A 15,265-nucleotide genomic window follows, 5' to 3' on the forward strand; every position below is an offset into this window, starting at 1 on the left:
TGGACTCCATTCGTTAACCATTCACACACGTCTATATGAAACTGGACTCCATTCGTTAACTATTCACACACATCCATATGAAACTGGTCTCCATTCGTTAACTATTCACACACGTCCATATGAAACTGGACTCCATTCGTTAACTATTCACACACACGTCCATATGAAACTTGACTCCATTCGTTAACTATTCACACACGTCCATATGAAACTGGACTCCATTCGTTAACTATTCACACACACGTTCATATGAAACTGGACTCCATTCGTTAACTATTCACACACACGTCCATATGAAACTGGACTCCATTCGTTAACTATTCACACACACGTCCATATGAAACTGGTCTCCATTCGTTAACTATTCACACACGTATATATGAAACTGGACTCCATTCGTTAACTATTCACACACACGTTCATATGAAACTGGACTCCATTCGTTAACCATTCACACACGTCTATATGAAACTGGTCTCCATTCGTTAACTATTCACACACGTCCATATGAAACTGGACTCAATTCGTTAACTATTCACACACGTCCATATGAAACTGGACTCCATTCGTTAACTATTCACACACACGTCCATATGAAACTGGACTCCATTCGTTAACTATTCACACACGTCCATATGAAACTGGACTCCATTCGTTAACTATTCACACACACGTTCATATGAAACTGGACTCCATTCGTTAACCATTCACACACGTCTATATGAAACTGGACTCCATTCGTTAACTATTCACACACATCCATATGAAACTGGTCTCCATTCGTTAACTATTCACACACGTCCATATGAAACTGGACTCAATTCGTTAACTATTCACACACGTCCATATGAAACTGGACTCCATTCGTTAACTATTCACACACGTCCATATGAAACTGGACTCCATTCGTTAACTATTCACACACACGTCTATATGAAACTGGACTCCATTCGTTAACTATTCACACATGTCCATATGAAACTGGACTCCATTCGTTAACTATTCACACACACGTTCATATGAAACTGGACTCCATTCGTTAACTATTCACACACACGTCCATATGAAACTGGACTCCATTCGTTAACTATTCACACACACGTCCATATGAAACTGGTCTCCATTCGTTAACTATTCACACACGTATATATGAAACTGGACTCCATTCGTTAACTATTCACACACACGTTCATATGAAACTGGACTCCATTCGTTAACCATTCACACACGTCTATATGAAACTGGACTCCATTCGTTAACTATTCACACACATCCATATGAAACTGGTCTCCATTCGTTAACTATTCACACACGTCCATATGAAACTGGACTCAATTCGTTAACTATTCACACACGTCCATATGAAACTGGACTCCATTCGTTAACTATTCACACACACGTTCATATGAAACTGGACTCCATTCGTTAACCATTCACACACGTCTATATGAAACTGGACTCCATTCGTTAACTATTCACACACATCCATATGAAACTGGTCTCCATTCGTTAACTATTCACACACGTCCATATGAAACTGGACTCCATTCGTTAACTATTCACACACGTCCATATGAAACTGGACTCCATTCGTTAACTATTCACACACGTCCATATGAAACTGGACTCCATTCGTTAACTATTCACACACACGTCTATATGAAACTGGACTCCATTCGTTAACTATTCACACACGTCCATATGAAACTGGACTCCATTCGTTAACTATTCACACACACGTCTATATGAAACTGGACTCCATTCGTTAACTATTCACACACGTTCATATGAAACTGGACTCCATTCGTTAACTATTCACACACGTCTATATGAAACTGGACTCCATTCGTTAACTATTCACACACGTCCATATGAAACTGGACTCCATTCGTTAACTATTCACACACACGTCTATATGAAACTGGACTCCATTCGTTAACTATTCACACACGTCCATATGAAACTGGACTCCATTCGTTAACTATTCACACACGTTCATATGAAACTGGACTCCATTCGTTAACTATTCACACACGTTCATATGAAACTGGACTCCATTCGTTAACTATTCACACACATCCATATGAAACTGGACTCCATTCGTTAACTATTCACACACATCCATATGAAACTGGACTCCATTCGTTAACTATTCACACACACGTCCATATGAAACTGGACTCCATTCGTTAACTATTCACACACACGTCTATATGAAACTGGACTCCATTCGTTAACTATTCACACACGTCTAGCACAGGCTGCTCATATACATTACATTACAAAGTGTTGCTGTCACTACTGGCACTGCTATGACTTCAGAGAGAGAGAGTGTGTGTGTGTGTGTGTGTGTGTGTGTGTGTGTGTGTGTGTGTGTGTGTGTGTGTGTGTGTGTGTGTGTGTGTGTGTGTGTGTGTTGAGAGCTGTTCTCCTAAAACAGACTTTGATCAAACTCTGTATTTTTTTGACTGTTTCAGTACAGACAAATCACTACTGTTTCAGTACAGACAAATCACTACTGTTTCAGTACAGACAAATCACTACTGTTTCAGCACAGACAAATCACTTCTGTTTCGGTACAGACAAATCACTTCTATTTCAGTACAGACAAATCACTTCTGTTTCGGTACAGACAAATCACTACTGTTTCAGTACAGACAAATCACAATTGTTTCAGTACAGACAAATCACTATTGTTTCAGTACAGACAAATCACTTCTGTTTCAGTACCGACAAATCACTACTGTTTCAGTACAGACAAATCACTACTGTTTCAGTACAGACAAATCACTACTGTTTCAGTACAGACAAATCACTACTGTTTCAGTACAGACAAATCACCACTGTTTCAGTACAGACAAATCACTACTGTTTCAGTACAGACAAATCACTACTGTTTCAGCACAGACAAATCACTTCTGTTTCGGTACAGACAAATCACTTCTGTTTCAGTACAGACAAATCACTACTGTTTCGGTACAGACAAATCACTACTGTTTCAGTACAGACAAATCACTACTGTTTCAGTACAGACAAATCACTTCTGTTTCAGTACAGACAAATCACTACTGTTTCAGTACAGACAATTCACTACTGTTTCAGTACAGACAATTCACTACTGTTTCGGTACAGACAAATCACTACTGTTTCAGTACAGACAAATCACTACTGTTTCAGTACAGACAAATCACTTCTGTTTCAGTACAGACAAATCACTACTGTTTCAGTACAGACAAATCACTTCTGTGTCAGTACAGACAAATCACTACTGTTTCAGTACAGACAAATCACTACTGTTTCAGTACAGACAAATCACTACTGTTTCAGTACAGACAAATCACTACTGTTTCAGTACAACTCATCATGTCCATGTCTCTGTCCTGCAGGCGTGAGGATGTGTGGGCATGGCTGTCAGGCTCCCTGTTGCCAAGGTTACTGGATGGCCCCACCCTAATGCAGGAAACAGGAAGTGTGCTACTGGGCACGCCCAGACTACGACAGATACGAGACGGTGAGAGTACAGTCCATTTCACTTTTCAGTTGGTCACACACATTCCTACACTCATACACACTCATACACACACAAACACACACACTAATTTAGCTTCCAGTAATTCATTGTTTATTCAGAAATCTTTCTAAACCTTGTATAGTTCGTCTGTCCTCTCCAGGTACCATCCATGGGGCAGGAGCAGCAGGCTGGGGAGAGGGGTTGACTGGCTCAGCAGTACGCAGGAAGCTGACCCAGAACTGGTCCTTACACACGGCTGATGACAACGGGTAAGGAGGAGGGAGGGAGGGAGGGAGGGAGGGAGGGAGGGAGGGAGGGAGGGAGGGAGGGAGGGAGATAAATAGATGGGTTGATCCTCTTATGTCATTGCTGTCTTTCTTGAGCCTCTATTTCTCTCCCTTCCTCCCCTCTTTCCATCCCTCCTCTCTCTCTCCCTCTCCCAGGGCGTGGCGTTGGGGTCAGGTGATGGTGTACGGGAGCGGAGGTTTCGTCCAACAGCTGAACAGGAACATAGAGCAGACCAGAACATCACTACAGTACCTACAGCAGTTACACTGGATGGACCACATGTGAGAAGAGAGAGAGGGAGGGAACGGAGATTTCAGTGATGCCATTTGAATCTGAATTTGAGTGTCTGACTGTCAGTGTCTCTCTTTTTCTCTCTCTCCTCATCTTCTCTCTCTGTGTGTGTGTGTTACCAGGACACGAGCTGTGTTTGTGGAGTTCTCTCTCTACAACACCAACACAGACCTTTTGGCCGTCTTCTCCTTCCTGTTTGAGTTCCCCGTCTCTGAGGACACTCAGTCCAGCCTCGACCTCTTGACCTTCCGCCTGCAGCCTATCACAGGCCTCGACCTGCAGCTGCAGCTCACGGTAACCCCCGGCAGCCACACAAAGACAGCTAGTGCTAGCCAATCACAGAATGGATATAGTAGAGGGGCGGGAGCAGTATGTTGGAACTAACCAATCATAGCATGGCTAGAGAATACTGAATACACCACTATATAATTACATTACCATACCAACACACTGAATACACCACTAGATTATAATATCACCATACCAACACACTGAATACACCACTAGATTATAATATCACCATACCAACACACTGAATACTCCACTAGATTATAATATCACCATACCAACACACTGAATACACCACTAGATTATAATATCACCATACCAACACACTGAATACACCACTAGATTATAATATCACCATACCAACACACTGAATACACCACTAGATTATAATATCACCATACCAACACACTGAATACACCACTAGATTATAATATCACCATACCAACACACTGAATACACCACTAGATTATAATATCACCATACCAACACACTGAATACACCACTAGATTATAATATCACCATACCAACACACTGAATACACCACTAGATTATAATATCACCATACCAACACACTGAATACACCACTAGATTATAATATCACCATACCAACACACTGAATACACCACTAGATTATAATATCACCATACCAACACACTGAATACACCACTAGATTATAATATCACCATACCAACACACTGAATACACCACTAGATTATAATATCACCATACCAACACACTGAATACACCACTAGATTATAATATCACCATACCAACACACTGAATACACCACTAGATTATAATATCACCATACCAACACACTGAATACACCACTAGATTATAATATCACCATACCAACACACTGAATACACCACTAGATTATAATATCACCATACCAACACACTGAATACACCACCAGATTATAATATCACCATACCAACACACTGAATACACCACTAGATTATAATATCACCATACCAACACACTGAATACACCACTAGATTATAATATCACTATACCAACACACTGAATACACCACTACATTATATCACCATACCAACACACTGAATACACCACTACATTATAATATCACTATACCAACACACTGAATACACCACTAGATTATAATATCACCATACCAACACACTGAATACACCACTAGATTATAATATCACCATACCAACACACTGAATACACCACTAGATTATAATATCACCATACCAACACACTGAATACACCACTAGATTATAATATCACCATACCAACCCACTGAATACTCCAGGATCTAGGTTATTATATTACCATGGCAACAAAGGAAATACTGTCTGCAGACAGATAAATTAGTTCTCCATTTCTGTCTCTCTCTCTCTCCCTCCCTCTCTCCTCTCCCCCTTCCCCCTCCCTCTCTCCTCCTCTCAGATCCTTCTCTTCTCCCTAGTGGTGTACTTGTGTGTATGTGCAGTCCTGGACATGATGAGAGAGGGCTGGGTATACCTCCTGTGCCCGTGGCGGTTGCTGGGCGGGTGCAGCCTGGCGCTGGCAGCGTGTGTGTGTGGCCTCCACATCAGCCGATGTGCTGCCGCCGGGCGCCTGTGGGCGTCGTACCTGCGGCAACGAGACGGGTACACTGACTTCTACCCGCTGGCACGGCAGAGCCAAGCTTACACCCTGCTGTCTGCCATGCTCCTGTTCATACTGGTGTTGAAGGTACGGCGAGAGAGGGGGAGGGAGGGAGGGGGTTAGCCCTACTGCTGAAGGTCAGATTGAGAGAGAGGGGGAGGGAGGGAGGGAGTTAGCTCTACTGCTGAAGGTCAGATTGAGAGAGAGGGGGAGGGAGGGGGTTAGCCCTACTGCTGAAGGTCAGATTGAGAGAGAGGGGGAGGGAGGGGGTTAGCCCTACTGCTGAAGGTCAGATTGAGAGAGAGGGGGAGGGAGGGAGGGAGTTAGCTCTACTGCTGAAGGTCAGATTGAGGGGGAGAGAGAGAGGGGGGAAGGAGGGAGGGGTTAGCTCTACTGCTGAAGGTCAGATTGAGAGAGAGGGGGGAGGGAGGGGTTAGCTCTACTGCTGAAGGTCAGATTGAGAGAGAGGGGGAGGGAGGGAGGGAGTTAGCTCTACTGCTGAAGGTCAGATTGAGAGAGAGGGGGGAAGGAGGGAGGGGTTAGCTCTACTGCTGAAGGTCAGATTGAGAGAGAGGGGGAGGGAGGGGTTAGCTCTACTGCTGAAGGTCAGATTGAGAGGAGAGGGGGAGGGAGGGAGTTAGCTCTACTGCTGAAGGTCAGATTGAGAGAGAGGGGGAGGGAGGGAGTTAGCTCTACTGCTGAAGGTCAGATTGAGAGAGAGGGGGAGGGAGGGGTTAGCTCTACTGCTGAAGGTCAGATTGAGAGAGAGGGGGAGGGAGGGAGGGAGTTAGCTCTACTGCTGAAGGTCAGATTGAGGGGGAGAGAGAGAGGGGGGAAGGAGGGAGGGGTTAGCTCTACTGCTGAAGGTCAGATTGAGAGAGAGGGGGAGGGAGGGGTTAGCTCTACTGCTGAAGGTCAGATTGAGAGAGAGAGGGGGAGGGAGGGAGGGAGTTAGCTCTACTGCTGAAGGTCAGATTGAGAGAGAGGGGGGAAGGAGGGAGGGGTTAGCTCTACTGCTGAAGGTCAGATTGAGAGAGAGGGGGAGGGAGGGGTTAGCTCTACTGCTGAAGGTCAGATTGAGAGGAGAGGGGGAGGGAGGGAGTTAGCTCTACTGCTGAAGGTCAGATTGAGAGAGAGGGGGAGGGAGGGAGTTAGCTCTACTGCTGAAGGTCAGATTGAGAGAGAGGGGGAGGGAGGGGTTAGCTCTACTGCTGAAGGTCAGATTGAGAGAGGGAGGGAGGGAGGGGTTAGCTCTACTGCTGAAGGTCAGATTGAGAGAATGGATTAATCCAATGCAGATTTACCACACCGAAAAACTAATCTCTCTTTATCTCTCCCTCCCTCCCTCTGTCCATCTCCCCCTCTCTCCTCCTCCCTCTCACCAGGCCTCCCACCAGTTGCGTTTCCTGAGGGAGTGGGCAGTGTTCGGCAGGGCTCTGAGACGTTCTGTCTGGGAACTGATAGGAACAGGTCTGCTCCTGCTGGTGCTGCTGCTGGCCTACTCACACACAGGACACCTGGTAATATACACACACACACACACACACACACACACACACACACACACACACACACACACACACACACACACACACACACACACACACACACACACACACACACACACACACACACACACACACACACACACACACACACACACACACACACACACACACACACAGGACATCTGGTAACACTCAAGTGGTGACCTGTATAATTCCTCTTCATTACCAGAAGCCCTTCTGTGGTAGAGAACAGCAGCATCTCTTCTAGTCAACAAGTGAAGTGACAGACTGACTATACCCGGTTTGGTTGTTTCAATGTGTGAGGGAGAGAGAGAGAGAGAAGGGAGGGAGAGAGGAGAGAAAGTTAGAGAGGAAGGGAGAGAGAGAGGAAGGGAGAGAGAGAGAGAGAGAAGGGAGGGAGGGAGGGAGGGAGAGGAGAGAAAGTTAGAGAGGAAGGGAGAGAGGAAGGGAGAGAGAGGAAGGGAGAGAGAGAGAGATAATGTGAGCTATTTGGCTCTTGTATCCATTCTCTCTCTTCCTCTTTCTCTCTCCTTTCTTACTGACATTCAGAGAGCTCTGTTGGATCAATCATACCCTGGGCTTTGTGTTGCCAAGCAGCATATTGACACATCATTCAGGCAGATGACTACTAGATGTGGGTGTGTGTGTGTCCAGAAAGCATATTTACGCCGTCTGCTTCACTCACTTAGTCATGAGTGTCCCAAATGGCACCCTATTCCGGATATAGTGCACTATGGGCCTTGGTCAGTAGTACAGTAACTAGGTGATGGAATGCAGCCTCAGTGTTCCATAGTGATGAGCAGTATTGAAATGCAGCCTCAGTGTTCCATAGTGATGACCAGTATTGGAATGCAGCCTCAGTGTTCCATAGTGATGACCAGTATTGGAATGCTGCCTCAGTGTTCCATAGTGATGACAGTACTGGAATGCTGCCTCAGTGTTCCATAGTGATGACAGTACTGGAATGCAGCCTCAGTGTTCCATAGTGATGACAGTATTGGAATGCAGACTCAGTGTTCCATAGTGATGACAGTATTGGAATGCAGCCTCAGTGTTCCATAGTGATGACAGTATTGGAATGCAGCCTCAGTGTTCCACAGTGATGACAGTATTGGAATGCAGCCTCAGTGTTCCACAGTGATGACAGTATTGGAATGCAGCCTCAGTGTTCCATAGTGATGACAGTATTGGAATGCAGACTCAGTGTTCCATAGTGATGACAGTATTGGAATGCAGCCTCAGTGTTCCATAGTGATGACAGTATTGGAATGCAGCCTCAGTGTTCCATAGTGATGACAGTATTGGAATGCAGCCTCAGTGTTCCATAGTGATGACAGTATTGGAATGCAGACTCAGTGTTCCATAGTGATGACAGTATTGGAATGCAGCCTCAGTGTTCCATAGTGATGACAGTATTGGAATGCAGACTCAGTGTTCCATAGTGATGACAGTATTGGAATGCTGCCTCAGTGTTCCATAGTGATGACAGTATTGGAATGCAGCCTCAGTGTTCTATAGTGATGACAGTATTGGAATGCTGCCTCAGTGTTCCATAGTGATGACAGTATTGGAATGCAGCCTCAGTGTTCTATAGTGATGACAGTATTGGAATGCAGCCTCAGTGTTCCATAGTGATGACAGTATTGGAATGCAGCCTCAGTGTTCCATAGTGATGACAGTATTGGAATGCAGCCTCAGTGTTCCATAGTGATGACAGTATTGGAATGCAGCCTCAGTGTTCTATAGTGATGACAGTATTGGAATGCAGCCTCAGTGTTCCATAGTGATGACAGTATTGGAATGCAGCCTCAGTGTTCCATAGTGATGACAGTATTGGAATGCAGACTCAGTGTTCCATAGTGATGACAGTATTGGAATGCAGCCTCAGTGTTCCATAGTGATGACAGTATTGGGATGCAGCCTCAGTGTTCCATAGTGATGACAGTATTGGAATGCAGCCTCAGTGTTCCATAGTGATGACAGTATTGGAATGCTGCCTCAGTGTTCTATAGTGATGACAGTATTGGAATGCAGCCTCAGTGTTCCATAGTGATGACAGTATTGGAATGCAGACTCAGTGTTCCATAGTGATGACAGTATTGGAATGCAGCCTCAGTGTTCCATAGTGATGACAGTATTGGAATGCAGCCTCAGTGTTCCATAGTGATGACAGTATTGGAATGCAGCCTCAGTGTTCCATAGTGATGACAGTATTGGAATGCAGTACAACACTGTTTCATCACCTCTTAGTCCACAGGCTGGTTAGCAAAGACTTGGGTGAATACAAATCATAATCATCATTCCATATCTCACTTTTTTTGTCTCCCTCTCCAGCTCTTCCACTCCGTGATGGACGGATATGGCAGTGTGAGCTCCGCCTGCTTGTCGTTGCTAGGCGCCGGCGGGCGCGGCCTGTTGTCCTTGCGACCGTCGTCAATGACAACCGGCCCCTCTAGCTCCGCCTCCAGCCTGGTGTTCCACGCGAGCTTCGCTGTGCTACGGCTGGCGTTGCTATGGCTGGTGACCTCTGCGTTGTTAAGGAACTATCGCCGGGCGCGGGCGGAGTTGTACCGCCCGGTGGTGGACCTACAGGACTATGAGATGGTGGAGCTGTTTCTACGACGACTGAAGATGTGGATGGGCCTCAGCCGCACCAAGGAGGTAGGAGCACTTCTTGTTTCAACTTCCTGTTTCATGTTTAGAGAGCTTCCTACTTCCTGAGGGCTTCCTGTTGCGGTAATGTGGTATTACTGCTAAAAGATGTTAACTTAGATTTCGCTTACCCATAAAATGCATTGACTTGATGTCTTAAGTTAAATTATCCTACTGCACTAACCCTAAAAAGAGCTTGCTACAAGTGGGGTACATTTGACTTTTATTCCAGAGTACTGTATTGTTTAAGCCTGTCATTTATATTGACCCTCTCTCTCACTCCCTCTGTCTCCCTGCCTCCCCCCCTCTGTCTACCTCTCTCTCGCCCCCCCTCTCCTTCGTCCCTCCCTCCCTCCCTCCCTCAGTTTCGTCACAAGGTGCGTTTTGAGGGCATGGAGCTCCCCCCCTCTCGCTCGTCCTCCACCAGTGACTGTAAGTCCCTGTGTCTGCCCCCTCTGGACGGCTCCGAGTCGCCCCCCAGCCCTGGCAGCCTGGACGGGACATCTGAGGCCTCCTGGAGGCCCACCTCCTCCAGCCCCTGTAGCCTGACAGAGGCCCCCGGGATGGGGCTGAGCCTGGGCCTGGGTCCCGGCGGTTTGGGACCAGGTGCGTTGGCGGGTGGACCTACCTGGCGAGAAAGGGCGGAGACTGAGGCGACTCTGAAGAGGCTTCTCCCCACGCTGGACGCTTTGCTGCAGCAGCTGGACCGGGTCACCGTGGCGACTGAGGAGCTGTACCGTACTGAGTGTGTCCTGGAGCGTGTCCAGAGGAAAGGACGAGGGCCGAGGGGGAGGAGAGGAGAGAAGGAGAGGAGGAAGAGTAGAGAGGGCCGAGGAGGGAAGGGAAAGGGGGATGAGAAAGACTCTGCTGGACGGAGAGAAAGAAAAGGAGGGCAGAAGAAAGTCAACACTGTGGTGGGGGTAGTGGGCATGGGTCAGCCTAAAGATACAGGGAACTCTGGGGCTAACCCTAAACACACCCCTACATCTGCCCCGAAATCGACCCCTGTCCCTGTCCCTCCCCCTATATCTGCCCCTACCCCTGCCCCGAAATCTACCCCTGTCCCTGGTCCTACCCCTATATCTACCCCTGCCATGAAATCGGCCCCTTATCCTACCCCAATATCTACCCCTGCCCCTAAACCTGCCCCAAAATCTACCCCTGTCCCTGATCCTACCCCAATATCTACCCCTGCCCCTAAATCTACCCCGGAGACTACCCCTGTATCTGCCCCTATTCCTCACCCAAAATGTACCCCAGTTTCTACCCATATAATTTCCCCTGCCTTGACCCCTGCTCCTGCCCCTGTACCCCTTTCTACTCCCGCCCTACCCTCCACCCCTGCCCCTGTACCCCTCTCTACTCCCGCCATACCCTCCACCCCTGCCCCCCTCTCTACTCCCGCCCTACCCTCCACCCCTGCCCCCTCCTCCTCCACTCCCGCCCCTCGAGAGTGGGACCCCCCTACGGAGAGAGAGACCCTGCCCCCCTCCAGCCTCTTCAACCACCCAGCCCACACCACCACCATTCCCACACGCAAACGCAAGCCCCCGCCGCTCAAGAACAAGGTGCACCCCAACCCAGACAGGCATGTGTCCGGACACCCCAAACCCTGAGGACCCCTCCTGAAGGACCCTTAAGAAGAAAGGATGTTAGGGATGGATGGACAGAACGGAACGGGCCGTAGGGAGGACTGGAAGGATCCTGGGTTGAGGATGAGTGGGCGTCAGTCACAGCGGGTGATGTCACTGGTGTTCCACTCTAAATCCAGAAGGAGAGAAAGCGAGGGAGGAGGGAAAGAGAGAAATAGAGGCCCCAAAACAGCGACCGCTCACCATGGAGTTGTCATGGAAACAAGGTGCAGGTCGCCAGTTCTTTACCCCGCCCCCTAACCCTGACCCCATGTGACCCCGGAGGTCATGTGGTGGCGTCGACAGAAGCACATGTTGTGCTGACATTAGGAGTGCTGACTGTATGTTTAGTCAATGAAGAGTGTGTACACCACCTGTTGATGATGATGTACACCACCTGTTGATGATGATGTACACCACCTGTTGATGATGATGTACACCACCTGTTGATGATGATGTACACCACCTGTTGATGATGATGTACACAGCTTGTTGATGATGATGTACACAGCTTGTTGATGATGATGTACACAGCTTGTTGATGATGATGTACACAGCTTGTTGATGATGATGTACACAGCTTGTTGATGATGATGTACACAGCTTGTTGATGCTTCAGTGTGTTATCTATGCTGTTGCATTTGTTGTTTCTATTTGATTATGAAAACATAAGGAAGCTATTGTTCTTGATCACCATGGGTGTGTGGGACCTGTCTAAACGGTCTGTTCAGAAGCTTTGGAGATTTCAAACACACACACACACACACACACACACACACACACACACACAAGCTAATTGGTACACACACACTCACGCATTTTAGGTACAACCACGCAACCTTTGCATGCACACAGATACTAAAATCAAAGAGGCTATCAGGGTGCTAACAGACTGGCATGCTTCAGGACTCCCACTTAAGAAGGTAGGGATGAAAAACAATGAAGGAGAAGAGAAGGTGGTAGCAAGAAAGAATGGAAGATACTGTAATTGGCGAAAAAGATGAGCGACAGCAGGAGAGATTAACTTGTTGAATTGTTGCAAGAACAGTTGTTTGAGAGAGAGAATAATAAAAGGAAAAGTGAGAAAGAAGGCGTCTATGCTTTTAGCCTGGAGTCTTAACTCAGTCCTAAACTACAACTCTTTCACCTTTAAAACTACAATACTTAACTATCAGGAAGAAGCAAGGGTACATTGCTACAATATAATCTTGGTTATCATTTTGGAATATTTTCGGTAAAAATGTATGTTGCTTTCAATATGGTTCTAATTTAAAGCACTTTTGTTGTAATGTGTGTTTTGAGTGTGTGTGAGCATATTGAAAATAATAAGCTTGGTAGGAAAACCAATAGAGAATGCTTCACACATATTTTAACAATAGCGTTGCCAAAGTTTGCGCATTATGTACGCGTCAAGAGTTGTAACTTTTTACATTTTTAAAGAAAATTCCTTTTGTACTTGGCACTTTATGTCCTTCTGAAGCTCTTATCCATATTTAACTCCTGTGTTACTTTCTCAATTTAAAACATTTTTAATATCCAAAACAGCTATACAAAATGATCTTCTAATGAGTATTATAACGGTAACTATGTCAGGAAATTGAAGCGTTATCATTTTGTATTTTCTTTTGTCATTTGTTTTTTATCGTTGTTGTTATTGATGGTCACTCTACTTCCTGGAAAATGCATTTCCTCCCCACAAACTTCCTGTTTCCTGTGGGCAGATCTCAGGGACCCCGCCCCTCCCCCCCAAAACCAGGAAGTTGGCCTTATTTGTTTGTTCTCTTCTGTTTGTTGTTGTTGAGAGGTCAGATGGATTTCAAGTGAGAAGTGTCATAGTAGTGCTTTTAGAACCGTTGTAATGTATCTCTGATGTTCCATCCAGACCAAAGTATATATTATATTCATCTCCCGTTAATAGAACACAGCCCACATGCTAGAACACTCTAGAACCAACCATTCCAAGCCATGTTCCCTTTTCCAAGCCCACAAAGATATTTTGGATGGACATTTTACTCCAAACCTGTTTGTGGCAGTCTCCACAAGATTGGTGGTCCTGTCTATAAACTTACCACAACAATGTAACGTTCAGTTACAAAGTTATATCAAACACTATTTTCTAATCAGTCAGTTTGTATATGCGTGTATGTAGTTACTTGAGGTATATCATTTTATATCATTCTCAGTATTGTTGATGTGCTGCAGCGCTGTTGGTTTTACGGTCGTTAAGTACTGGCGTTCCAGTTTCACACCTTTTTTTAGTGTCCTCCATCCCCTAGACAACACACCTAACAGTTCCCATAGCAACTCTCAGTTCACAATTCAAGCGCTACAAAGTTCTTCAATCCAAAGAAAACAGTGAAGAGCAGGTTCTCCCAACACCCATTTCTCCTGAGATATATATCGCCCCGTTTTTACTGGGTGTAACTTCATCGTGCCAAAGCTAGTCCCTTCTGCATGTTTAGTACTTTGTCTTGGTGTAACACGTACTTTGTCTTACATTTGCATGTTGAAACAAAAGTGTTGTGGTCTGTTTTGTATCGTATTGTATCATTGTATTATGCGTCTGTAGCACTTCTCATGCTTTTGCACTTGACAAAGTCGAATAAAGAGTTTGACAGCATTGAGAGCATGTATCAGTCTTGTGGGAAACTAGTTGTTCACCTAGGACATTTTCACTATCAAAATACTCATAAGATGGGTCGTCCATAAGACCTTGGCCAGTTCTCCACAAAGTGCTGATCTTCCTGACCACCTCTGGCGGCAGTAGGGGACGAATGGATTGGATGGACAAAAGCTCAGTGGGCGGGGCTTACAGTTACAACAGCGGGTGAAGTTTACAGGTGAGTCAAGTAGACCTTGGCAGCAATTACAGCCTCGAGTCTTCTTGGTTATGACGCTACAAGCTTGGCACACCTGTATTTGGGGAGTTTCTCCCATTCTTCTCTGCAGATCCTCTCAAGCTGTCAGGTTGGATGGTTAGCGTCGCTGCACAGCTATTTTCAGGTCGATCGGGTTCAAGTCTAATGGACATTCAGAGACTTGTCCCGAAGCCACTCCTGCATTGTCTTGGCTGTGTGCTGAGGGTCGTTGTCCTGTTGGAAGGTAAACCTTCACCCCAGTCTGAGGTCCTGAGTTTTCATCAAGGATCTCTCTGCTTTGCTAAGTTCATCTTTCCCTCGATCCTGACTATTCATAGCATGGTGGTGGCATGTTGCCACCACCATGCTTCACCATAGGGATGGTGCCAGGTTTCATCCAGAAGTGACACTTGGCATTCAGGCCAAAGAGTTCAATCTTGGTTTCATCAGACCAGAAAATCTTGTTTCTCATGATCTGAGAGTCTTTAGGTGCCTTTTGTCAAACTCCAAGCAGGCTGTCGTGCCTTTTACTGAGGAGTGGCTTCCGTCTGGCCACTCTACCATAAAGGCCTGATTGGTGGAGTGCTGCAGAGATGGTTG

General features: G+C 46.1%; 1 protein-coding gene across 1 annotated transcript in view; it reads left to right on the plus strand.

The window, feature by feature from the left end:
- LOC106592167 (polycystin-1) overlaps positions 1 to 14,427 on the plus strand; it is a 118,047-nt gene extending 103,620 nt beyond the window's left edge. The window contains exons 42-49 of the mRNA XM_082966895.1: positions 3,387 to 3,511; positions 3,654 to 3,780; positions 3,955 to 4,080; positions 4,213 to 4,384; positions 5,795 to 6,082; positions 7,381 to 7,515; positions 9,859 to 10,185; positions 10,542 to 14,427. Coding sequence (XP_082823021.1) covers positions 3,387 to 3,511; positions 3,654 to 3,780; positions 3,955 to 4,080; positions 4,213 to 4,384; positions 5,795 to 6,082; positions 7,381 to 7,515; positions 9,859 to 10,185; positions 10,542 to 11,792 — 2,551 coding nt within the window. The 3' untranslated portion in view covers positions 11,793 to 14,427. The remainder of the gene's footprint in view (positions 1 to 3,386; positions 3,512 to 3,653; positions 3,781 to 3,954; positions 4,081 to 4,212; positions 4,385 to 5,794; positions 6,083 to 7,380; positions 7,516 to 9,858; positions 10,186 to 10,541) is intronic.
- The last annotated feature ends 838 nt before the right edge of the window (positions 14,428 to 15,265 follow it).

The sequence above is a fragment of the Salmo salar genome, chromosome 02 (assembly GCF_965601325.2).
Source record: "Salmo salar chromosome 02, fSalSal1, whole genome shotgun sequence".
Taxonomy (NCBI): domain Eukaryota; kingdom Metazoa; phylum Chordata; class Actinopteri; order Salmoniformes; family Salmonidae; genus Salmo; species Salmo salar.